At 50.0% G+C, this 25567-nt stretch overlaps 3 protein-coding genes across 4 annotated transcripts; 1 reads left to right on the top strand and 2 right to left on the bottom strand.

Moving 5' to 3' along the window:
- Positions 1-1629: 1629 nt before the first annotated feature.
- Positions 1630-7667, bottom strand: COQ4 (coenzyme Q4). The gene is made up of 7 exons (XM_090021793.1): positions 7513-7667; positions 7314-7412; positions 6982-7078; positions 5895-5997; positions 5351-5480; positions 3974-4067; positions 1630-3328 (listed from the first exon to the last, which is right to left on the bottom strand). Exons 1-7 carry the CDS (start codon positions 7556-7558, stop codon positions 3166-3168), a joined length of 732 nt encoding a protein of 243 aa, XP_089877919.1. The 5' UTR covers positions 7559-7667; the 3' UTR covers positions 1630-3165.
- On the top strand, positions 7650-17015 carry TRUB2 (TruB pseudouridine synthase family member 2). Its single transcript, XM_090021792.1, has 8 exons — positions 7650-7825; positions 7946-8077; positions 8467-8541; positions 9191-9252; positions 11072-11153; positions 11778-11850; positions 12293-12429; positions 13270-17015. Exons 1-8 carry the CDS (start codon positions 7735-7737, stop codon positions 13566-13568), a joined length of 951 nt encoding a protein of 316 aa, XP_089877918.1. The 5' UTR covers positions 7650-7734; the 3' UTR covers positions 13569-17015.
- Positions 13287-20917, bottom strand: SWI5 (SWI5 homologous recombination repair protein). Of its 2 annotated transcripts, none has more exons than XM_090021795.1 (5): positions 20786-20917; positions 20503-20551; positions 19097-19218; positions 17887-17981; positions 13287-13424 (listed from the first exon to the last, which is right to left on the bottom strand). In XM_090021795.1, exons 1-5 carry the CDS (start codon positions 20872-20874, stop codon positions 13387-13389), a joined length of 393 nt encoding a protein of 130 aa, XP_089877921.1. In that variant the 5' UTR covers positions 20875-20917; the 3' UTR covers positions 13287-13386. The 2 variants fall into 2 exon arrangements, with proteins under 2 accessions (XP_089877921.1, XP_089877920.1); XM_090021794.1 differs by lacking the exon at positions 13287-13424 and adding an exon at positions 17153-17322 and having other exon boundaries at positions 20786-20911.
- Between the last annotated feature and the right edge of the window lie 4650 nt (positions 20918-25567).

Genomic DNA, 25567 nt, shown 5'->3' with positions numbered 1-25567 from the left:
CATCCTTGGAAGTTTTCAAGAGCAGGATGGACGGATACTTGGCTGGGATGGTTTATTCAGGGATGATCCTGCCTTGAGCAGGGGGTTGAACTAGACGACCTTGTGAGGTCCCTTCCAGCCCTGCTCTCTTATGATTCTGTGACTCTGTTTAAACCAACCCAAAGCCTCATGGGTTCAGCTGGAAAACCAAATTCCTGCTTCACAACTGCAGCTCACAGGGCCCTGCCCATAAGGCTCCAGTCTGGAAGAGGTGGCACCAGGGAGACCTAGACTGGTTAGAGGCCTGGTAGAGGTGCTGTCTTTGGCTGAGTTACAAGTTTCCCAATAGGCAGGGGTGCGGCTTGGCTAAACCATGCCCAGGGACAGCAACTCCAATTGTGAAAGTGAGCGAAGGAGGGGAAGAACTGCTGAAGTGAGTGAAGCAGGGCTGGGGCTGGCCTGGGGCTCCTCCAGCCCTGTCCCTCCCTCAGCACTTGTGGATCGCGTTCCCTTTCCCACCAGCATCTGCCCACGCAGGCAGGAGCTGCAGGACCTGCTCAGCCTGTTAGTGCTGAGCCAGTCTGCCTGGGCTTTACAACTCCTCACCCCCATCCTTACATCAGGAATCCCTCCCTGCAATATTGTCTCATTGCAAAAGAGGGGGAAATGTGGACAGGGTGGGGAGCTGGGCATGGGGAAGAAGCTAACAGAGGGCGGAGACAGGACCAGGATCCTGTCCCTTCCTGCTACTATGCCTTCCCAGCTCCCAGTACTAGACAGACCTGTACAGCTGCCAGCTGGCAAAAACAAGTCAGGTTCCTGCGGGAGCCCAGGAAACAGGAAAGCTTCAGAACCAGCAGGGCAGAGAGGAGGAGGAAGAGGGGAGCAAGAGCTGGAGCTGAACACCAGGTGAAGCTGTTGGCTGGCTTGCTCAGGCTGCTGTCTGGTACAGGGAGTGTGCTGGCAGCAGCCTCTCCATCCCTTGTCATGGACTGGCTGGGTGCAGCAGGAGAGCTGGGAACTAGGCACAGAGCAGGATGCCTCTGACCTGCCAAGGAGAGGGTGCCTGAGCAGAAGGGAAGAGGAGGCAGAGGCTATCTGAGCTCTAAGGACGTGCGTGTTGTCCCAGAAGAAGCCCTACAGGCTGCAGTGGTCTGGAAAAGCTGCCTGCAGCAGACAGCTGACAAGGTAATGTTGCTTGACAAGTACAGCCTGGGTCTGGAAGACTGCTCCCTTGCTCTGCCACTGCTACCTTGCACAGCTACAGCCAAATCACTTATCCTGTCCCATGGGGGTGGCGTTTGGCTGCACTGGATTTTGCAAAGCCACCAGGCACTTGAAGCTTGGTCAGGCTGGGGCCTAGGAGCACAGTCAAGACTGATGGACGCTGATCAGCACCAAGCCTTGCCTGGCTCCTGCCTGCACCAGGCCCTGGGCACCTCTGTTCCTACAGCTGCCAAGCAAGATGTGAGCACATAGCTGCCATTGTGCCCGCAGCCCACTTGGGATGTGTGCCGCATGTGCAAGTCGGCAGCTCCCTTCCGGCCAAAGCCAAGGGACAAAGAACAATAGGCCCTCATGGGGCAGAAGGCTGAGGCTCCACGTCAGATCTTCTGAGCCTAGGAGGGGGCAGGAGGCAGACAAACCAACTGCACATCTCGCAATGGATTTTATTAACAGAGCAACTTCAGCATCAGAACTCCCCACTCCAACATCTCCTGTCCTGTCTTGCTACGCCAAGCACCATCTACACCCCATGCTGGAGGCTCCCAGCTTCAGCATCCTCCCTCCTCTGGGATGCAGGTCTTCGCCCCACTGCCTCTCCCGGCTGCAGCCTTCCAGGTCCTTGGTTATTTACAACCAGAGGGATTGTGAGAATTTAGTGCTTCGGACAGGGACAGCAGTAGGGCCCTGAGGAAGAACCATCCCACACAGAGCATTGACAGGGCTTGTAGCTACTTTCCTCCGCCAGCCTGTCAGCGTCTGGTGTGAGCCAGAGGTGATGGAGCCGAGGGCTCTGGTTCCACAGCCTGTTCAGCATGGGGAGTCACTGAGGCAGGCTGCCAGGGTGCCCGGCTCCTTCTGAACCATGGCCATGTAGTACACACATTCCAGGGCAATTTGGCTTTGTGTCAATGACTTGATTGCTGCGTCTTCTCAGAGCCAGCATGACTCTGCAATCCACCAGCCGAGCAGCACGAGAGGCCTCACACAAAGCCTAAAGCAGGCCAGCAGAGCAGGGGCAGCAAGGGGGGCTAGAGTAGGACCTGCTGTCACTCCCATCATGGGCCATGAATCACCCTGGTCTAGTTACCCAACTGGCTCTAGCAGGGCCTTGTCTCGACTTGCCTCACTCTGCTGGCAGTTCAGTTGGCACCACTAGGGCAGGGGGGTCTGCTCTGCAGCTCTGCCCCCAGGGTGCAGAGGTCGCCCTGGGGAAGCACTGGTGACTGAGGGGCTGTGGAACCATCTCCCTGTTCTTGCTGGAGCCTTCCCATTTGGACAGTTACCCTGCAGGCAGACAGGAGGGGCCAACTGCTAGAGGGATGCAGGGCAGGGAGAGATGCTAGCACTCTGCCAACTTTGCTCTGCAGTGCAGGCGAGGCCTTGAAGAAAGCTGTCCCTGGAGAATGAGGGCCTACCAGAGAGTGCAGTCTTCCCCTGGGAGTCCCACGTCAATTGGAAGGCAAAGGCCATATTGTCCCAGCACTATCTAACCCACAACTGCTTCCCCTATCACCACCCCAGCACTAAAGCTAATGAGATGCAACCCAGGGAGCTTCCCCACGACTTTGTGGGGAGGGCAGCCCATGGGGATGAATGGGGCCAATGCATCACCTCACCCCTTGGACATGGCAGGCATATCTGACAGTGTGAACAAAACCTCTGCTGAATGCAGTTCTATATGGGACCAGCTTTATATGGGGCCAACACAGCAGCAGGGGTCAGGTTTCCCCTTCCCATAAGGAGGCATAATGTTGCAGTCATCAGACCTGTGCCTGTGACAGTGACGTTCCAGGCACTGGCTCAGGCTAAGCAACGTCCCAAGTGCTGCATGAAAATTCCCTGGAGGAGACGAAGCTCTGAGGGGGTTGTCATCACTCTCCAGGCTGGTGCCCTGTGAGGACATCCCCACCTTGCCCCACCAAAGCCTCATGGAGGCCAATGCCCTCCATGCTTGGGCTCTCACAGGTGAATGGAAGGGGGAGGCAGGATCCCGATCTCTTCCCTCAGGGACTCCACCATCTGCTCCCAGCGGCGCTCATAGTAAATGTTCAGGATGCAGTTGGCACGGAGCCCACTCTGCACAGCCCAAGGGATGAGCTCCGTGGTCAAGACCTGCACCTTCCTGGAAAAAAAGGACAGAATTGGTTTCATTCCCTGCTCTGGGGACATTGCCCAGGTGCCAGAGGGCAAAGACACTGCCTGCTCCACAGGCCCCAGCACAGTAGCTGCATCAAGCAGTTCAGTCTCTCACCAGGGAGGGCTTCACTCCGGATCCCCTCAGCTACTTCACAAGGAACCTTACAAAGGCCATGCCGGCACAGGCAGGCAGGGCAGTTACACTCCCTTGCAAGGCTGGAGTAAAGCATCCGCCACAGCACAGCCAATGCCGCTGGAACCGGCTCATCCATCTGCTCAACTCCACAGCAAGCAGAAGCTAAGCCTTAATAGTTACGCACCCACTTCCGCTCAGGGTCAAATCACCTGGCTTAGGTCCACTTCCATGGGACAGTAGCAGCTATACAGAACACAAGAGATCAGCTGATGCAGACTCACAAATAGTGAGCTGTTCCCTCCTTCCAAGCAGTGTCATTGTTTGTCTGTTCACGCTTTTAGCGGATCAGTGGCAAAGGCAGAAATAGAACCCAGGGCTCCTGATTTTATGAGGCCTGCTCTAACCCACTTAACTGTGCTGCCCACCCACAACCAGGTGGGCTATGGAAGAGAAAGACTGCAGGCTGTACAGAAGCTTACAGGCTGCTCAACCTACCGGGCTTTGAGACGAATGGGGCCAAACACTGCTCCAAGAGCGCACATGGGCAGGCCGGTCTGAACAGCTTCGAACCACTTCACCACGACCTCACCTAGAGGACACAGGAAAGTGAGTCAGCAGGTGCCAAGCCCCATATTATAAAGCAGCCCAGGGGAGGTAGCGGGGTCCCTGGCAGCTACAAACAGCTGAAGCTGCTCTGTCTGGGCAAGGCCTGGCAGTGGGGACGGGCTCCGGACAGAGGGTTTGAGCATCATTAAGGGGACACTGACAGACCAAGTCACCCTTCTGCATAACACAGGCCACAACCTATCGCTGTCACAGGACTTGCTGCACTTCTGTTCCAGGACAGTCTGTCTAGATGCTCCCCACAGGCACTGCCCTTCAGTGGTTACTTGTCTCCAGTGTAGAATTCCACCATTCTCCTGCTCCCTGCCCAGGACCTGGGCTCTGTGAATCTGCCCTGAGCCAGTGGCTGTGGTAAGCTCCAAGCTGCTGGCCCTGTGCTGCATTACAGCAACACCCAGGTCTTACACAGCACCTTGCACCATCAGAGCTGAAGGTGCTTTGCAAAGAAGATCAGTATTGTCATGCTCATTTTACCAAGGGGGAAACCTAGGCACAGAGCAGTGAAGTGACTTGCCAAAGGACACTAAGCAGGGAAGCAGCAACAGAGCTACAACCAGAACTTGGAGGCCCCGAGTCTAAGCCCTGTGGCTCTCATAGGTTCACAATGTCTTATCTGGTGTAAAACAACGAGGATTAAAGGTGTGGGTCAAATAGGGGGTGTTTTGGCCTTCCCCGAGACTCAGGGTCCTGGGACTTGCAGGCCCCCAGAGCCTCATTCAGCTAACTGCAGGCCTCTGACTTCAGCCTGCCGCTTGCTACTCAGCCACATGCTTGTTGGGAGGAAAAGATCTGGCCGACTGCCAGCAGGAATCTAACTCCCCCCACCTTCTCCTTTGACACAGAGCCAGCCTGGAATTACTCAGAGCTCCCTTTGACTCACACCCTTCTCCTATGGATCCATTTCATCATCAGCCCTTACCAGCAGCACCTTCCCACCCAGCCATCACCATCTCATCATCTATGCCAGGGCTCAGCAGGGTAAAGGTGACAGGCCCTAGGGGGTGGGGTCTTTGCCTCATCTGTGGGACAGATGGAGCCTGGGCAGTAGCACAGTCCCACAAGCTGCTGCACCAGTGGCCATGAGCCCTGCCCTGACTGTCAGCCTCAGGCAGTCACTGGCCCACAGCAGTCAAACTGCAGCGACAGACTTTGCTATGAGGACACCAGGCCTGAGATCCAGCTGCCTTACTGCACCCAACTAGGTTCTTAGATGGCATCACCTCTCAGTCTCAGCCAGTCTGGACTCACCCAGCATGTTGGTGGGCATGCCCAAGAGAGTATGCATCAGGTCATGGACTTCCCGGTACCGCTGGATCACGTAAGCCAGCTCTTCATCATCAACGAACTTGGCTGGCATCCTTGTATCTGGAGAAACCCTCTACAAACAGAACAGTCAGCTGGGAGTCAGTGCCTCTTACTAACACCATAATAATGACAGTCCCCAGCTTAGAGAACACTCTCTTCAGCAGACTTCAAAGCACAGTACCAACAGGGTCAGTACAACTGCCCTCATTTCATGCATGGGGAAACTGAGGCACAGAAAGGGGAGGTGTCTACCCAAGGCCATACAGAAGGCCAGTGGCAGAGCTGGGAACAGATCCCAGCTCCTGAATATCAGCGTGGTGCCCAATCCCTTGGGACTCTCCAAACCCCCCCCCCCTTCTTCACTACACTACTTAGCACCTCCTTCTGGAGCTCTTCTCCAGGGCCAGGCCCTAAGATAGGCTACAGTCATTCACCGCTCCCCACCTCCCCCTGGGGCCTGCTCCAGGTGGCTCCACACCACACTCACGTTGTCTTCTAAAAACCGCATGTATTCCCGGCCAAATGTCCCATCTGGCAGCCCCCGGAGCCCCGCCACATCCAGGGTGGACAGCCGGATCCGTGGCCGCTCTCTGCAAGGGAAATGGGCCGAGACACCCCTTGCAGGAACAGACTGCTGGGAGAAGCTGATGTAACTGGGGTCTGTGCCGCAGCATTGCTGGAAGCACCATCCAGACCCTGGCATTTGGTTCCTGCTTTTCACTACCCGAATAACCATCTATCCCCCGGGGTGGCAGGTCGACCAGCAGCTCCATCTCACTTCTGTGGAGCTTGGGTGCAAAGCTTAAGACTCTGCCTGAGGCGATGAGCCTTGTCAGCAGGCTTGATGCCCAGCTGCATTTTTTCAGCCCTATTAGTTGGTACATGTGCTGTGGGAACACCCAGTAGCCTCAATCAGCATCAGGATCACGCTGCTCTGGGCGTCACAAACCTAGTGAGAGGTGGCCCTTGCTTCCAGCGTAATTAAAATGCCATGTGAAGAACAAGTGTAACAAACACTCAGGAGGGGCAGGGAAGCGGGGACAAACACGTAGGAGGAATAACAAATATTTGGCCCTTGAAGCAAGGTGACTGCAGAAATCCCTCCTGGCTTTTAGCCTCACTCCCAGCAGTTTCCTGCAGGCTCCAGGGCAGAAATGGCTCTGGAGAAGGGAGCTCAAACCACTTTGGGAGGGTGTTTTCAGGTACGGTGCTTGTGGGAAAAGCAGATGACTATGTGATCGAGGCTGTGGTGCAATAAGATCTGCTGCTCTCCTGCTCTGCTCTGGTGGGGATGTCACAGACATGTGAAAGAGGAAGTTTGCCAATAAGAGCAGCAAAGCTGGAACGAGAGGCAGGAAGGAGCAAAGGCTGTGCATTAATAGGAGCCCAATTTACTGTTACCGTCTGTGCCTTTGCCAAGAAGGCTCTTACAGATGTCAGGGAGCAGAAGAACCCCGGGGAATTCAAAACTATCCCTCCTGCCTCTTCAAGGACAAGCACTGCCCCGCCGACCCAGCAACCTCCCAAACGTGCCTCCTTCCCTACCACGGGCTGCGCAAGAGAGGATAACGCACCGCAGGATCTGATAACCCTCAGCATCACGTCTCATCTTGTCCCGCAGCCTCTGCAGGGCGAGGGAGCCCGTTGTCTCGCCAAGAACTGCCACCATATCTGGGAAAGGAGGGACGAGACGTCCACGAGAACACACCAAGGCAGGAGCCAGGGGCAACCCGCACGGTGGACAAGAGCCCGAGGCCTCGGGCGGCAGGGCCGACTGGTCGATAGGCGGGTCAGCGCCACGTCTGGGCAGCTGCTGCTGCTCGCAGCGTCCCCGGGGCAGGGCTCCCTGCTCCCCGCCCGGCCTGCCCCGCCCTGCCCAGCGCAGCCCCGGGGAGCCCGGCCTTACCATGCCGGTAGGGGTCGCGGAGGGCGGCGAACGCGGAGCCGGCTGCCAGCAGCGCCTTCTGCAGGGGGCTGGTGGGCACGTGGCCGGGGTACAGCGGGCCTGCAAGGGAAGGGAGGCGGCGGCTGGCGGCGGAGCAGCCCAGGGCAGGGGGCGAGGGGCCTGCCCGACGCTAAGACCCGGGGTGGGGGAGAGGCCTTGCCTGCGAGCCCCGAACCCCGCAGCAGCCCCGCGCACCAGGCGGCCATGTCCGCCCCGGACGGGTGCGCGAAAGGGCCACAACACCTGGCCGCCTTCCGGCACAGCTCCGCCCCTTGTTGTCGGGGGACTGCATTCCGCGACGCACCCTGCGGCTGGAAGCGCGTATCGGCCACCGCACAGGAAGTGGGGGGGGACCTCTTTCCCCGACGGACCTGGAAGAGCGATGGCGGTGCACGGGCTCTTCGCCGTGTACAAACCCGGCGGCGTGGGCTGGCCGCGCGTGCGGGACGCCGTGGAAACCCGGCTGCTGGCGGGTGAGGCCGCGGGCTCTCGAAGAGAAGCGGGATTGTCTGTCCCGGGGCGGGGCACTTGGGGCCCGGCTGCGCCTCCGAGGGGCTGACAGCAGCATCCGGCCTTTCTTCCCGTCCCTCCAGGCCTGAACTCCCTGAAGCAGCGGCCCCCGCGGCAGCACGTGCGCTTCCTACCGGGCGTCGTGGAAGGAGAGGCGGGCAAGGAGCTGACCCTGGTACCCACCTACCTGCCCGTGCTGGCCGACCACCTGCTGGGTAAGGCGCGGGAAGGGCCTCGGGATGGCAGGCAGCTGCCGTGGTGGTGGCGAGCTAACTCCACTGGGATCCGGCAACTGGTGCTACTGGTCACGTGCTCCGAGGGGCTAAAACCAGCGCGTTTGTGTTGCGGAGAAGCTGGAAGAAGAGCGAGAGTGCGCTGGAAAGATTCAGGATTTCGACTCCATTTTAATGACTTGCTAGAGAGGTTCTGCTTTGGGCACTGCACAGCTGTAAGATTTAAACCAAGGAAATTAAATTGCTTTCAAACCTTGGGTTTTGTCTTCTGCCATCATGCTGGTTAATCAGAAAGTCCAGCTATATTTCTGGTGGGGGAACTAAATTTTAGGCATGTTATCAAACATACAACACATTTGTTGTCTTTATAGTGAAAGGACCAAGGTTCACTCGCTTGAAAGTTGGAGCAGGCCATCGGCTGGATGTGAAGTCTTCTGGAGTGTTTGGTAGGTTTTGTCTTGAAAGAGAGAGAAATGTATTTTTGGTGTGGAATCTGGAAGTATAGGAAAGAGTTTTGTTTCTGTTTGTTCTGTACGTAGCTAGGAAAGAACTGCAGAGCACTCTGCTGGCAGCACATGTGGATTTTGTTGGGCAGGGCAAGGATGTACGCCCTAGGTTACAAGAGAAACAGACAAATCAGATGTAATGTCTCATCCTTCCAAAACAATTGCAAGGGAGAGAGGACTGACTAGTTATTCTCAGAGAAGCCACATGCCTGGAGGACACTGTGTTCTACTACAATGAAAAGCCTCTAGTCCGTCTTGGCTCTATACAGTAGCCCATTGTGTCTGTTTCCCTGTCTGTGAAATGAGTACAGTTGATGGTGCCCTTCCTTGGTAAGGTGTTTTGAAGGCTATAAGTGAGAAGCACTAAATACAACTGGGTGCTTGTGGCAATCAGAACACCTGATGTTTGTTTGATGGCAACTCTAAGCCACAAAAGGAGAGGTTAAAAAAAATTGATGATGAGTTTTGGGGACACAGATATATATATTGCTGTCTAATTTGAAAAACAAGTGTATGGGGCTGTAGACAAATGTTTAAATCCAAATAAGTTTTAAATATGAAAAGTGGTTTCCAATTTTGTCTTTTTCAGTGCTTGGAGTGGGCCAGGGGTGCAGGATGCTCACAGACATGTACAATGCCCATTTTACTAAGGTATGCAGTGCAATGCAATGCAAACTGGGCTTGACGTGGGGATACGTGAGAGTGGTGATCCAAGGCCTAGTTAGAAATTGCACCGAAAAAGAAGAGTCACATATCACATTGCAAGTGGGCCAATAGCACGCACAGCTATGAACAGCACAAATCACTGAGATTAAGCAGTATTCAATATCTATTAAGCAGATTAAATGGTATTCAACATCCATTTCTGCCCCCCCCCCCCAAAGGATGCCTGGAAGAATTGGGGATACAGAGGGTTTTTTACCTCTAAATCAATACTGTGAATCTTGCCTGGATCAGGATTGTGAAAATAAATACCCTTTTTTACATAAGCTTCCAGATTGGCCAGCTAGGCCTTGTTCTTTTCTAGTGGGGAGGGAGTCATCCATGTCTTTCAAACCATCCGATCTGGCCTATTTTGTCAGTAGTCATGGCAGAGAAACCATGCTTGGAATGTGCTGTGGGGAATTAACTCATTTCTTACTCCTAGAGGCAATTTCTCCAGTTCAGAGCTGAGACATGCAAACAATTAGCTTTTCCTCTCTGTGTTTTTCCACAGGTGAGGCATTAAGGGGGGTTTCAGTATGTCTTCCAGCCTTATGCAGTGCAGGTGAGGATGCTACAGTGAAGAAACGACATTGGCTTTTAACCCTTGTGTTCTTACCAGGACTACTACTGAAATACCAGTGCTAGCAGGCGTGGGCAGACAAGGCCAGAGGCATGTGCTGGCTGGGGAGAGGGGAAAATAATTTGTCTTGTTGCACATGCCATTGCCATTCTGGGCAACCTCCAGGTCTGACCATCTGGTTCCTTTCACCAGCACTAAATAAATTCGCAAGTGCACAGAGGGTGAAACCCCGGCCCTGCCTTCACTACAGCTATGCATGTTTGTATGTGACTGTGTCCAAACCATGCAAAGATGTGGCATATTCCTGCCCATGTGGACAAAGCATTATCCTAGGAGCAGGATGAGAACTAAGTTGACTAAATAGGAAGATACTGTGTAGTAGCCTTTATAAACACAGTAAGGAGACAGGCATGGCTGTGTATGCAGGCATCCTAGAAATACTGTGGTGTGAGAGAGACAAGAAATATGCAAACTGTATTGTGTTCTTTTCAAATTGGAGTGTGCAGACCACTCACCATTCCCATTTGTCTGTATATGTCTGATTCATCATGACAGAGATCACTGGAGCAGGGGATGTTTTACAGGTTTGTACAGAGCATAGCACAAATGGGGTCCTAAGCATGACTGGGGGCCTTCAGGCAGTTACTGCAGGATAACCAATAGTAATGATTATGCTCCTTGTCAGCTCTGCAATGAAATGGTGGTTCTGGGGACTTGAGGCTGGAGATCAAGAACAAATAGGAGTTTTAAAAGTCTGTGCCTCAAAGGACACCACAGGAGCTTTAAAAAAAAAAAAAGAGCTATATATGTTCCAAGCCAGACAGAAAGCGGCTCAAGACCCTCAGAGAAAAGTGGGGAGGTTGTGCTACTGGCACAAGGTTTAATACCTACCTGTGACTTGCTGAGGCAACTGTCAGCTGCCGTGCCTGACATCACGCTTATGTTTCAAACAAAAAGCACCGGTGCTTTCTAAAGCCATTAGCAACTCATCTGAGGAGAGAGGTGCCCCTTGCCCTGTGAATGTTCTGGCAATACTCTCTGTTTAGAGGCGGCTGGTTTCCTTCAGAGGAGTTCTTTGTGTCCTGCATTACCGAACGATTTCTGCAGTAGAGTGTTGCTACTCAGTGCCTTTCAGAGTGCTCCCTCCGTAAATTGCTCGCTCTTTTTTTTTTTTTTCCTTTCAAGGATTACACTGTTCGTGGTCTGTTTGGCAAAGCCACAGATGACTTCTCCGATACAGGAAAGCTAATAGAGAAAACAACATTTGGTAAGGGACTTGGTTGGTGTGGTTTTAAAAAGTCAATAATTAGAACGCAAAGCATTAAACCAGGCCAGATTGAGCAGCATTAAAAGAACACTTTAACTACCCTCTAATCTATATTCGTGAGGATTTGCTGTAACTCCTGTTCTGTCTTACCACAAACCTATCAGCCTATAGTATACTCAGTGCAATCACTATATAACACCAATTTATAATCCTGATCATGCAGACTGCCATTGTATTGGCTGCAGCCAATGCTGCCTGTGCTTAAGCAGTCATAGCATCCTGACTTATGGAATAACTGTCATACACCTTCATAAAGACTTTCATTAAACAAATTCCTGAAACATCTTGGAGAAATTGCTGTCACTGTCTTGAAACCAATGCAGTCTCTTTTCCACCTGAGACTTCTTTGCTTTAAAAAATTGCATAAAGTCAGTGGGGTCTGTTTCCTGTGCTTCTATACTTGGCTACAGTATGGCTGTATGTCTCCTGGGCTTCCCACCAGCTCATTTAGATGTAACCACTCAATCAGGAGACTGCATTTTTGTTACTGCATTTCAGACCAATGTAACCTTTCCAGATGCTAGGTGAATAAATGAGGATTTGTTTCCCTCTTAACACTTACAGATCACATCAACAGAGAAATGCTGGAAAAGATTCTTGCTGTCATTCAGGGAAGCAATCATAAAGCTCTAGGGAGGTACGTATCCAATCAGAAACCCTGGCTGACCTGACCTGACTTCAGTGCTGCCATTCGCTAATCTTTGGAACCAGTGAGATTAGTTATCCTGGAGTAGCCAGAGATTGTAAAGGTTGGGAGAGTTATCTTGGCTTCTTCATCCTTGGAAGTAAAGCTGTGAATAAAGACTTACCTTGGATTCTGAAGTTTCATGTTACCTTTGGACCTATGCTTAATATCTTGGAGAATAAAGATCTTCTCTGATACAGTAATGGTATTATAAGCTGATCAGGCATGTTTACAGGATTGAAAAGGGTGGGGATGAGAATTGAAATTGTAGTGAGTGAACAGATCTTTAGTCTGAAGTGTGAATATAGCATTTTTGTCTTACAACATTCCTTGAATTCATTGGGAAGGTGGTGTTAGTTCACTGCACTAATGCACTGCTGGGTTTTTTTTCCAGGTATGCTAACATCGACCTGAAAACCCAGGAGGCCTATGAGCTGGCAGTTAAAGGGTTACTTCGCCCTATGCAGAAAAGCCCTCCATTAATCACAGCGATTCGCTGCCTTGAGTTTGCTCCTCCAGAATTCCAACTAGGTAGGGATGATTTCAGGGTCTATACGTGCCATGAAAGTGTATTACATCATGAATCTGACAAGAAGTAGCTCCTCTCAACACTTAGCTACTCTTAAGTGGCCTGATCTCACCAGTGCATTTTGCAATCAAGCTGCTAGCAGAGGTGGTGGGTCTGTTAGAGCAGCCTATTCTGTACCAGCTGATTACTCAACAGAAAGAATGAACATCATCTTACTAAATGGCCAGGATCAAGGCAGTTTTGCCGGGCACAGTGGGGAAGTTTGTCCAATCTTTGCCTGATAGGAATAACTGCTATACTGGATCAGACCAATAGGACTCCTAGTCTGGTATTCTGTCCCTGATGGTAGCCAGTGCTGGAAGTTTCAGCAGACAGTGCAAGTGGGTGAATAATGGACTGCCATGCCCATGCAGAAAGATCCCCTTTCATCCACCACTTAATGCAGCACCCCCACTGTGTTAACCTTTGTAAGCTGAGCCTGCCTGCACTCTTTTGCATCCCTGCCCTGGGTGGTTAATGGTGACCTTCACCATTAATCTATACATTGTCTAACTATTCCTTTGGTGCAGTTCACCTCAGGCACTGCGGAGGTAGTGCTTAGCTTATGCTGTAAACTTATACGCTCGTAAACCTTTATCCTGCCCACCTTATCTGAAAAGCTTCTCCCACCCCAGTATCCAGTTTTGTACTATATGCCCCTCCACCTCATGCTTGGAGATTTGGGATATTTTGCAAGACATCTGCAAAACTATCATTTATTTATCCGTCAGCTGAAAAAAATGGAAGTGCATAATTGCATGTATTTGCTGCCTCTTCTGATGAAGTGTCTGTGTCCCTTGTAGAAATCCGGTGCTTGCACGAGACTCAGCAGTACCTCCGAAAGATAGTTCATGAAATTGGCTTGGAGCTGAAGTCAGCTGCTGTGTGCACACAAGTGCGAAGGACCCGGGATGGCTTCTTCACACTGGACAAGGCTCTCCTGAGAACACATTGGGACCTGGAGAATATCCAGAAAGCAATTCAAGACTCCAGGCTCACAGTGAAAACAGAACTTGAGAAAAGTTTAGGCTACCTGGAAAGGACTGCTTATGATGAACTTATCGAGATGGACCAGGTTGAAGAGAGTGACGCATCAAGATAGCCCAGTGTTTGGGGGACACCTGCCAGCAGCCTCTCATAAACAAGATTGCCATGTGTTAACCAGAAAGTTGGACAATAATAGATAGGAAAGAGAGTAATCCACAACTAGCCTTTCTTTGGGTGGCCCTTAGCTTAGCAGGAGTTGTTTGTTTTCATCCAACATGTCTCCCTTGAGAGGCAAAATATTTTCTTCTAAAGTGTTGCACAGTAGTAGAGTGAGATCACTGACATCTAAGATAGCTCTGCATTTACTTCCAAAGCCAACCCCCCTGCTGATATTAGTGGGAAGGTTCTGTTGGTAAGGACTGATAGAGTGGAAATACAACCAGTGTGTTGCAGGCCGTGCTTCTTCTACTGCATGCTTATTTTATTTTGCTCTTTGTAATGAGAAGTGCAGCCTAGCCATAGGAATTCTTTCCCCAAATAAAAAGGTTTTGTATGATAACATAGGGTATAGATCAGCCCTATTTTCATATGTTGAAGGTGTAAAGAGCTATTGATCAAACCAAAAAAATGAACCTGTGCAAGGAAGATGTAAGATTTGAGTGAGGCAAAACTATTTCCTAGGAAGGGGAATGCTTCATTTGGCTTCTTTGCTAATCTCAACAAGAGGCCGAGGTAAGCTTGTGCTAAGGGATTAAGGAGTAGGATGTAAAAGCAAGAAATAGGCTGGAAGAAATTAAAATTCAATGCAAAATATTTATGGGGAAAGATGCTGCTCCTTGGCACTAACATCTTAAAATGAACAGAACCAAAAATCCCTGTGATTCCCAACATCTTATGGATTTATCCTGCCCTACTGAGTTAACAGCATGGTCAGTATAACATAGCTATACAGATTAGCTGACAGAGGTGTGACCACTTTAAGGCTACAACTTACTATTGAAAATGCACCATAAATTGCTTGTTACATTTGATCACTGCTAATGCATTTCTAAAACATGGAGATCCAAGCACTATGCCAGACGTACTAAAGCAGCTGCAGTCTGAAGTCTCAGAATGCCCATTGCTGTAGTATGCAAGCATGGATGTTTTTGACATAAGGAAAGGCTGATGTGAGGGGTGGGCATTAATAACGACATCCCCCTTTAGATTTGCCACTGTTGTTTTCGAGATTATGTCCTAACAGGCACCTAGTGACTGCAGATTTGCATGCAAGCAATACAGGATTTCTGCTACTAGAAAAGATTCTGCCTTTACCTCTTTTAAGCTCTGCCTGGGGCACTTGTAGATACAATTCTTTCTTTGAAGATATACCCAGACAGCTGTTCAAGGTGAAATGTTACTCTGTGGTCTCACAATGGATAATCCCAGGTGAAGCAAGTGTTTAGCAGTGATGGCTGATCTGTTTCTATCTTTGTTGGTTTGTTTATTTTTTTAAAGAAATTTTAACTAAATCCATAGATTTTTTGCCTTTTTTAGCTACCTCCAAGGTTCTCTGGATAATGATCAGAAGCCCAGCCAAAGCAGTACTAGCGCTGTCCTGCCACCTTGTGGTGGAAGAGCATAAACACTTCTCTGGAACAGCTGGTGTGAATTCAGTAAAACTGCTGGTGTAGTTGCTCTTATTCCTTGTTATTAAGCAGTTGCAGGAGTTTGTGACAGTTAGACCTTGTCATCCCTCGGGGTGCTCTGGTGAACAGTCATTCCCCCAGATCCTGATACACACCCCTGATGTACTTATAGGCTACTACCAAGTCACCCCTGAGCCTGCACTCTTCCTGGCTGAAGAGTCCCATAGCTCAGAGCCTCTCTATCTGCTCACTAGAGACCACTTCCCTCCAGAGCCCCGCATGGAAATCAGGATCCTCAAGTATTACATGATCACCAGGGATCCAGGTTTTGTTTCATGCAGAAAAATATATTTTTTTCCCTTTAAAAACAGGAAACTGGTGGCAGGGAGCAAGCGGGGCCAAGCCACTAGGGGGTGCTGCCCAGCTGCAGAACAGTGGCTTCCCCTCACCCCCACCAGCAGGGGCTTGGATCCTGTGCCCAGATCCCACTGCTATGAGGAGGGAGGGGACAGGCCTCCCAGAAGTGTTCGGTGCCACAGCACCAAGAATCTCAGCCATGCAATGGGTCTCCTTGGCGCCCCTGCAGCGGCAGGTCCCAGACAGGGCAACAGGCTCCCTGTGCCTTCTATCATGCTTGTGCCACTGCAGCCCAAACCTGGTAGTATCCTCTGCACTCCAGGGCCAGGCCCTCCCCAGCTTGTCTCAGGGGGAGGGGGTCTAGTCCCAGCAGGGCAACAGGTCAGGAGTGAGGGGCATTGGCAAAGCAAGGGGGAAGGATGACTGGCTTAGGAGTGAGAGCCAATGGCATGGGCAGGGCACTGGCTTATTAGAGCTACTCAGCACTGCAAAACAGCAGGAGAGATGGCTACAGCTGGCCCCATGTCCTGGTAAGCAAAAGAGGCAGGGGGAGCTCTAATCTCCTATGATCAAAAACCAAAATATACAGGTATGTCAAAATTTTTACAGTGATTTAAGGCATCAGTAGGCTTCCAAATTACTTTAAAACTGTAAATTTATCAATAAAACACTGTATTCAACTGATACCTATATAGATTGGCATTTCATTTTAATCATGGAAAACTTGGATTTTAATCAGAGAGTTTTGGGGGTTTTATCAGAGAAAACTAGGATCCCTGGATCATATGACTTTTCTGCAGGACTCCATCCATGGAGTTTAGGTCCCTAGCAGAGTGCATAGGCAGAAGGGGAAAGGATCAAGGTAAAAGGAAAAAATGCCAAAACATAAGGTTATCAACTCTAATGCCCTACTTTGCAGCCTTAATGTTCTCTGCTATAAGTTTTGCTCATCTCAAGATGCTGCTGAAGTTAGCTGCAACACCTGGAAATCAGGAGAGGGTGTCTCCCTGTGTCCACTGTTGCCTGTAACTGGCTGCATTGGTGCTAATACTGACCACCTTGCTGCCTCTCAGGAAGTGTCTGTCTACAAGTTAGTTCATTAGTAGGGAACATGATAGCATTCTCGTTAGCATCTCTACAAGCTAGTAAAGGGAGTGGCTGAGAAACAAGAGCCAACTTACTCAGATTAGATACCTTAACACAAGTTCAGGATTTTCCATTTATTTAATATTATGAATAATGCACCTTAACCGCCTTCTAGAACCCAATCCAGTGGGACACTTAAGAGGCTGAACACCCACAACACAATGAGGGTGAGACCTACAAGCACATTACTCTCAGCAGGTCCTTTCCTACTTGGTGGTTTTTTAACCTGTCACACTGCATGTTCCCCCAGTCCTTCTGGCCTTTCATCTGCCCACTTACCAACAACTGCTGTCTCATTCCGTCCTCCCAGTAACCCTTGTCACATTGTCCAGATGTGAGGGCCAGCTGGGAAAGGGGTTAAACATGAACTCTGAATTACAATCTTCCGTAAGGTGTTTTTTTTTTAAACTCTCACCAAGAAGAGAAGTCAAAAACTGACATCACCCAAAACATCCAAACACCCTCATTCCAGAAAGGAGGATGCACCTTCCCTAAAAACAGGTAATTAATTCAATAGCTTCTGTGTTCTAGAGTTTAGTTATTCAACAATCTAAGGCGGTAGACAGCACCCTTGAAAATCTACGTTTATTGCCCTGGTGTACAGGTTCCAAATGTGTCAGTCACCCACACACAAAGGTCCAATGGCTGAAGGAAATTGTCTTCTATATCAATGCTAGTCACTGAGTTCTAGATCAAATTCAGGATAGAGGTCCTTTGTGGTAAGTCCTCGGATCACAGCTAGGAGAGAGAGAGAGAGAGCGCAAGAATAAACACAGCTTCCACTGCAGAAGATGCAGGACAGGCAAGAGTTGCATCTTGTTGCAACTCTTTGTTCAAGTAATGAAAGACTAGCACCTCCTAAGCCCTTGCCTTTGTTGGCTTCTTTAATAGCCATGCAGCTGGTGCAAAAGCATCATGCTTGCACACCCTCCTGATTCCATTCCTAACCTGGAAGTCTTTTACAGGTCTTATGCAGTGCTGAATACATAAGTCACAAGAGAAACACTGAGGGTTTCTATCTAATAGAGAAGGATCTGCTTTGAGAATCCACAGAAAACATAAACTGCCTTTAATGGCAATTGCATAATACCCCCATTAGAATCAGAGCATGAATAGCTTCCTGAAGTTCTCCCCCTGGTCTGGAAAGATCCCAAAGGGGTAGTGACAAAAATATTCTCTCTGAGAAAGGGATATAAGGTCATGCCTAGAACTAACGATAAAAACTTAGTAGTGTAGCTTCTGTTAAACAAAATTAAAATACTTCTGAAAAACAAGCTGCTTGTTAGCAGTGTCCTGCCTTACCCAGCTTGCCCAGCAGCATCTGTCCAGCATCTTTAATATCATTATACTCATGGAGCAGAGAAATGTGTTTCTCCAATTCATCCAGGCTGTAGCCTCTGTAACAACAAAACCAGAAAGGTCACACAGTTTCTGTGTAAGGTACTGCTTAGGTTTCACAATTTGTAACCCACAAAAGGCACAGCTGCCAGGAGTCAAAGGCAAGATGACCACAACTCTGCTTCACCATTGAGGATTCTAGGACCTTCGTCTCCTTCATACAACACCCTTCATTCCAAAGCTTTGCCCACCATTTACTCATCATGAAAATGCAGCTGTTTCTGGGGTTTAAAGTTGTGAGTTGCCGAGACAGCACATATCAGACCAAGTAGACAAGACAACTATGAGAAGGAAATTTGGGAAATTAACACATTTTACTTAGAATTGAAGTTTGGCCAAGACATATAATGAGACCTGCATTTTAAGTCTCATCAAAAAGATGCTTTGAATAGCACAAAGCCCATTAGCAGCATGACAGGTAAGAACACCTCTTCATAAGCCACAAATATTCCTTCCGGAGACACAGGGCTTCCTTTAAAGTTCTCCCTCATGAACGCTGCATGTCCCCAAAGGCTAGGGGGGCATGGCAAGCTCCTGCAGGTGACAGCAGTGGTGTTGGTGGTGGGAGCATGGCAACAGTGAGTGGCAAGCTCCTGCAAGTGGCTGCAGCAATGCCAGCGGGCAGGGTGAGGGTGGTAAGTGCTGACCACGGGTCGGCAACTACCCACAGACACTGCCAGCGGTGTTGCCGGTGGCCAGCAGTGATCAAGGACTACCTCAGACGCTGCCAGCAGCATCAGCGGCAAGGGGGGGGCCAGGGATGAGTGGTGACTGCCCACAGGTGCCGCCAGCAGTATCAATGGTGCTTTTTGCAGGGGGTACAATGCCAAGCTCGGGGTGCATGTGCACCCCTTACATATCACCAACGCTCTCCCTCTCCAATACTGGAGAAGCACAGCCTTGCTTTGCCAAACAACAGACAAAGTTCACAGTTGTACTTTGTACTCGAATGCTGAAATTAACAGCGCTCTGAGCTAAGCAGACTGAACTGATAAAGAAATATGAGAAAGCAACCAGCCTGAAAGGACCATTTTCAACTCTGAAGCAGAGGCCCGGTTTAGTTTAAAAAAAATAACAGGCCTTGTGCCGAGCATCAAGCTAGTCAAGGACATACTCAGCCAATAACTGTGCAATTTCCTGGTCCAGAGCGAGGTCCTTTTCTTTCAGCTCTTTAATTTCACCCTGTAGGGTTTCCTTGTTGATTCCATCTGATGGAGAGGAGCTTGGAGACTGGATCTGTAGGGCAAAGAGTACATTTAACATTTTACTAATTCAGCACCATGTAAGAAGCCACTGTCCCAGATGGAACTGATCAGAAGAGACAATAGGTACCTGTTAGTTCATTCCTGAAGTATCACTTAAGTGAAAAAAATACTAGACCTTGCAGAAAAACTTGACAAAGCATTTATCAGTCTATGAAATGCCAGTCCATTCTGTGTAGTTTGTGAGCTCTTCCCAGCAGAGGCTGGATCCTAGTCAGTGTTTTGTACATTTACAACACTATGTGAAGAATTGTAACAAACAATTTAGAAAAACAGCTTTCAGAGCACATGCACAGGACTACAGTATCCAGCTTCTCAGGATACAGATATCTAGTAGCACTTCTGTAAATTAACAGAAGTTTAGGCTGCATAAATTACTCAAGAGCAGTTTGCCTCTTGTCTGGATGACAGATCTGCTTGTTGCCTTAGTATTGTCACAGAGTTAAATTCTCTTCCCCCCAGGGAAATCTCTACTGAATCAGATCCAAACCATTAGAAGTATTAGGATCACCTGCAGTTTCAGCTGAGAAAGCAATGACTACATATGCCATAACGACTGAATTAGCACAGGAAATGGTTCTTCCAGGAGAGATGTGAAGCCTTTTAGACATAATAGATGTTCATACCAAACTCACTCTGCAGACAGCTTCCACAGGGCTGGCTACAAATGCCAGACTGACACTGAGACTAAATTCATTTGGCAGTAATGGATTCTATGCAGATTCATTTCTGAACAAGGAGGGAGAGAGGCTTTGGAGAAGTTTGTTGCTGCCACATGCCTGCATTATAGATGGCAAAACATCTGCATTCAACTATGGGCTTCATCGTGTGTGCAAGAGAAAGAAATGGTCCATGTAACCAACCAGCTTAGCTGCTGCCATGTAGGCGCAACAGCTGTCCATGCCAGACTCAGTCTGGGCTGGCTGAAAATGAGACTGACACTGAGAATGAATTTGTGTAGCAGCCAGACTCAATGCAGACTCCTTTCTGTACAAGAAGGAAGAGGCATTGAGGATGAAGGATGCTGCTGTCCTGCATCCACACGCCAGATGGCAAAACATCTGCACCCTACGAGGCTTTTTGTGCGTCTAGCATAAGAGAAAGAGACTGCAGAACCGACCACCGCAGCTGCCGTTATTCTCTAGGAGGCATCCAAACTGGGTCACCAGGGTGGATGAAAAGGCAGGTCCGCCCCGCGCCCGCTCCTATTCCCAGAGCACGAGGGCCCAAGCGATGCAGTGCTCTGCCCGGCACTCACCGGCGATCGGAAGCCCGCATGGCAGCGGTCCTGGCGCCCGAGAGGGGCCCTGGAAACAAGAAGGAAAGGGCCGTTTTCAGACGGGAGAAGATTGAAGGAGCCAGGCCGGACCCCCGTCTCCCTCCCCACCTCGAGAAGCAGCAGCAGCAGCTCCCCGGAGCGCACTGCACTGCACCACCCAGCGGGGCTGGGGCTCGCCGAGGGCCGGGCACCCGCCGAGCCCAGGGGAGGGAGCAGGGCCCCAGCCGGCGCGGAGCCCTCGGGCCAGGGAGGGAGCTCGTACCGCCGCGGGAGGGGCCGCAGCGCCGCGCCGCGCTGCCCGGGCCCGCGGGGATCCAGGGCGGCCCGCGCGGTCTCCCCGCCGCTTTGCATGCTGGGAGCTATAGGGGCTGCTGGGACTTGTAGTTAGTGGCGGCTTTACGCCTCTTTGAATGCCGGGAACTGGTGGCCCGTCGCCGGGGGAGCCGAGTGCAGGGACTTGTAGGCTGTGGAGGCCTGGCCCCGCTCGGGCTTGACCTTGCCTGGGGCTGGCAGGGACGGGGCGCGGAGGGTTTCTTGCAGCCTGTCTAGGGGCTGGCAGGCATGCTGGCCTGTTGAACCGCTGCCAGGGCCTGGACGCTCCATGGAAGGGGGAGGCTCGAGCTTGCTCCTTCCCTGTCACTTGCGTTTGGGGACCCTGGAATAAGCGCGGGATGGAAGCAATGGGCTGAATGCAGGGGCGGATCTGGGGGGGAGGAGCAGTTGCACCCCCCTTCGATTTCTGCTCCACCCAAACTGTAACACCACTTGCCTGGGAGGGGCAGTGGCATTTTGGTTCAGGCAGCGCTGAGTTAATTGACTTCAGGGCTCATGATCATCTACCTGTTTCCTGCTAATGTCTCATCATCCCGTTGGTGTGAACGACCTTTTTAATGGTCTTGATGTTCCACTGTGCAACCTATCCTTTCTTCTGCAATGCTGCCGTCTGGTTGCCATTCCTGGTCCTGCGTCTCTTCTATTTCACAATGCTATGGATTGGTTTTAGCTCTGGCTAAAAACCTTCCCTTAGGTGTGGCTATATAATCTCAGGTGTAGACTAGAGCCCCAGTGAAGTACTGGGGCACTGTCAAGGCACTCAAGAAAACCAGGTTTGTTCAGTGAATCTAAATAAGACATGAACATTTAACTTTCAGGACTAATGAAAAAACATCTTTTAACCTTTTTTGCCTCATTTCTTGTGTTCTTTTTAAAGAGTTATGTACAACACAGCAGATTAGTGCACATTCTGATACAGATTTGTTTGTTTTCACTTTGATCTTAAACTGAAAAATAGAGCAGAAGGCCCCTAGCAAACTAGTAAAGCTTCTGGTTTCTCTTTAGCTGGAGAAAAATAGATGTTATATGTGACGATGCAATGCACGATCTACACCCCCTTTTTTTAAATCCTAGATCCACCCCTGGTTGTAATGGTGCAGTCCTTGTGATGTGTCCAGCACTACTACACTATGCATAACATGCACTGAAAGAGCCTGCTAGGAGAGTTTGGAGATGTAACCAGCCTGCATGCAATCTCTCCTAGCAGGGAGTATTAGACAGAAACCCTCACTGTTTGCCTTATGACAAAAACCACATTGCCTGAGTATTGCAGAACTAGCCTGCATCCAATCATCATGAGTGTAGGCAGAAACACTGCACAGACTGAGATGATCACACAGTCGTGCAGATCTTTTCCATCTTTATCTTGCATGATCTTCATCTTGCATTCAGCTTCCTTTCATAAACAGCTCCCACTCCAATTTAATTTTGAAAAGGTTCTGTACTCTGCCATCTCTAAATCACCTTCAGTTAGCAAAATACACCAAAGATAAGATAACGCCTGGTACTAGACATGTGACTGTGGCTGTTTGCACAACAGTTATTATCACAGAATCATAGATTTCATTGACATCAGGGCTGGAAGGGACCTCAGAAGATCGTCGAGTCCAGCCCCCTGCCCGAGGAGCAGGAAGTCAGCTGCGGTCATAGGACCCCAGCAAGGTAAGCATCCAAATTTTTCTTGAAGGCATTCAGTGTAGGTGCCTGAACCACCTCCGATGGCAGGCTATTCCAGACCTTGGAGGCTCGAACAGAAAAGAAATTCTTCCTTATGTCCACCCTGAAACAGTCTTGCAGTAGTTTATAACCATTTGCCCTTATCGTCACTTGGGGCGCTCTGGTGAACAACCTTTCCCCCAGATCCTGGTGGTCACCCCTGATAAACTTATAGGTGGCCATCAGATCACCCTGAGCCTGCGCTTTTCCAGGTTAAGGAGCCCCATGGCTCTCAGCCTGTTGTCGTAAGGTCTGTTTTCCTGACCTCCACATCCTTTTTCATAGAGCAGTAGGGCTGGGAAGCGCCTCTAGAGGTCAAATAGTCCAGCCCCCTGCCTGAGGCAGGCTCAGCCCTATCCAAACCATCTATTTGAGTCCACTGTCTAACCTCTTATTTGTTCACAGCTAAGAAGTTATGTGAGTCTCACACAATAGAGTAGAAGATTTAAGATTTCTAAAGTGCGAGACACAAGAGTTACCTTTCAAAGTACGCAAAATCCTACTGACTGCTATTACAAATCAAGTTTAAAGTTTACATATTAAGGAAGAACAGGATCAAGAATGTAAAGATGAGCTCTTAAACCCACCTGTACATGTTACTTGCTTCTCAGTGAATTCAGAGAGCTTTACAACATCCATTGATGTATAACTGGGAGAGAGACCCAGAAGCAATTAATTCATTAATCCTCCAAAACCATGTGACTTGTAGGAAGAAACACTTTGGGGGGCTATGCACCTGTTGTCTAACTCTTCATGTCTACAGAGCTGGCATGAGCACAGCAGAAACAGATAAAGCTAGAAAATTACGTCATAGTAGTTTGGCAGCTCTTCAAGCATTTTTCTTGACACTTGTGTCAAGTGTTTATTCTTACACTTCAAAATTTGAGTTGCTCTAATAAAAAAATACCAGATTTACCCAAAGAACCTTGTCTCCCTATGTCCTTAGACCAACACAGCTACAACCTATACCCGTTACAAATAACAAAACTTATCATTAAGGTAGTACTAATCTTTGAGTGCTTGACAAACGTTCCCTGAACAAATAATTAGTCTTCGTAACACACAAGCAGGATAAGTCGATTGATATGAACATAGTATTTGCTAGCTTCCGTGAGAAATTTTTAAACAAAAATCAAGACGACAACCTGTTCTGTGGTATCTATTTCATTTTTAAATTTCTCAAGGTTTAGAAAATATACCTGTATCCAAGCACTTTGTTTTTAAGGAAATTCATTTTTTGTAACTTACTGTATTCTACCAAAGCATTTCTATACTAGTACACCTCCCTGACCCGAGCTTGTAGGGATTTGGTGAGGAAGGCGAAAGCAGCACTTCAGCTTAGCTTAGCTTCTGGGATTAAGGATAACAAAAAGCCCTTTTTCAAGCATATAGGTAGCAAGAAGTCTTGGGGTAACACTGGACCCCTTCGAGGCAGGGCAGGGCAGGGCAGTTGGTGACGGATGCGCGAGAGAAGGCAGAACTCTTCAACAAGTTCTTTGCCTCCGTGTTCCTGTCTGCTGAGAATGGAGTGCTCTCAGGTGACAGCGTAGAGAGGCCCAGGAAGAATGCGAGTCCCCCAACTGTTAGTTCAGACCTAGTTAAGGATTACCTGCAGGGCTTAGATGTGTCCAAGTTGGCGGGCCCGGATGACCTTCATCCGCGGGTGCTGAGGGAATTGGCTGGTATCATTGTGGGGCCTTTGGCATGGCTGTTCAAGACTCCTGGTGCTCGGGCCAAGTCCCTGAGGACTGGAAAAGAGCCAATGTGGTCCCTATTTTCAAGAAGAGGAGGAAGGAAGAGCCTGGCAACTACAGGCCAGTCAGACTCACTTCTATCCTGGGGAAAGTCTTTGAAAAAATTATCAAGGGCCACATTTGTGAGAGCAGGGGAAGTGAGACTGAGGGGTAACCAGCATGGGTTCATGCAAGGCTCATCCTGCCTAACCTGGTCTCTTTCTACAACCAGGTAACAAAGAGCTTGTGTGTGAAGGAGGAAGTCAATGTCGTCTTCTTGGCCTTCCAGAAGGCCTTCGACACAGTGTCCCAACCCAATTCTGGTGGGCAAGCTGAGGGACTGTTGCATTGACGAATGCACGGTCTCATGGGTGGCAAACTGGCTCCAGGGGCGAACCCAGAGGGTGGTGGAGGGCGGGTCAATGTCAACCTGGGAGGGTGTGGGCAGCGGAGTCCCCCAGGGCTCGGTCCTTGGGCTGGCGCTGTTCAACATCTTCATTAGCGACCTGGACGAGGGTGTGGAGAGCGCCCTGTTCAAGTTAGCTGATGACACCAAGCTGGGGGGTAAAGTGAATACACCGGCAGGCTCAGACCACATCCAGGCAGTCCTGGGTAGGTTGGAGAAGTGGGCGGATCTGAACAGGATGCGGTTCAACAAGGACAAGTGCAGGGTGCTGCACCTGGGGAGAGGGAACCAGCATTATGGTTATAGGTTAGGGGCTGCCCCTCTCGGCAGCACAGAGGCAGAGAGGGATCTTGGAGTCATGATTGACTCCAGGATGAATATGAGTCGCCAATGCGATGAAGCAATAGGCAGAGCCAACTGCACCCTGTCATACATCAACAGGGGCATCACTAACAGGTCCAGAGAGGTCTTGCTCCCCCTCTATGCGGCGCTGGTCAGGCCACAGCTAGAGTACTGTGTCCAGTTCTGGGCACCGCACTTCAAGAGGGACGTGGAGAACCTGGGGAGGGTCCAGAGGAGGGCCACTCGTATGGTTGGGGGCCTCCGTGGTCAGCCCTATGAAGAGAGGCTGAGGGACCTGAATCTATTCAGTCTCCGCAAGAGGAGACTGAGGGGGGATCTTGTGGCTGCCTACAACTTTATCAGGGGCCACCAGCAGGGGAAAGTCTGTTCACCAGGGCCCCCCTTGGAGTCACCAGGAACAATGGCCATAAGCTGAGAGAGGATAGGTTTAGGTTAGATATTAGGAAGAACTACTTCACGGTAAGGGTGGCCACAGCCTGGAATAGGCTTCCCA

Source organism: Crocodylus siamensis, chromosome 11, assembly GCF_052110815.1.
Source record: "Crocodylus siamensis isolate JL-2025a chromosome 11, ASM5211081v1, whole genome shotgun sequence".
In the NCBI taxonomy this organism is placed as follows: Eukaryota; Metazoa; Chordata; order Crocodylia; family Crocodylidae; genus Crocodylus; species Crocodylus siamensis.
Note: the sequence above shows the minus strand (reverse complement) of the source record. Positions and strands in the feature narration are given on the sequence as shown.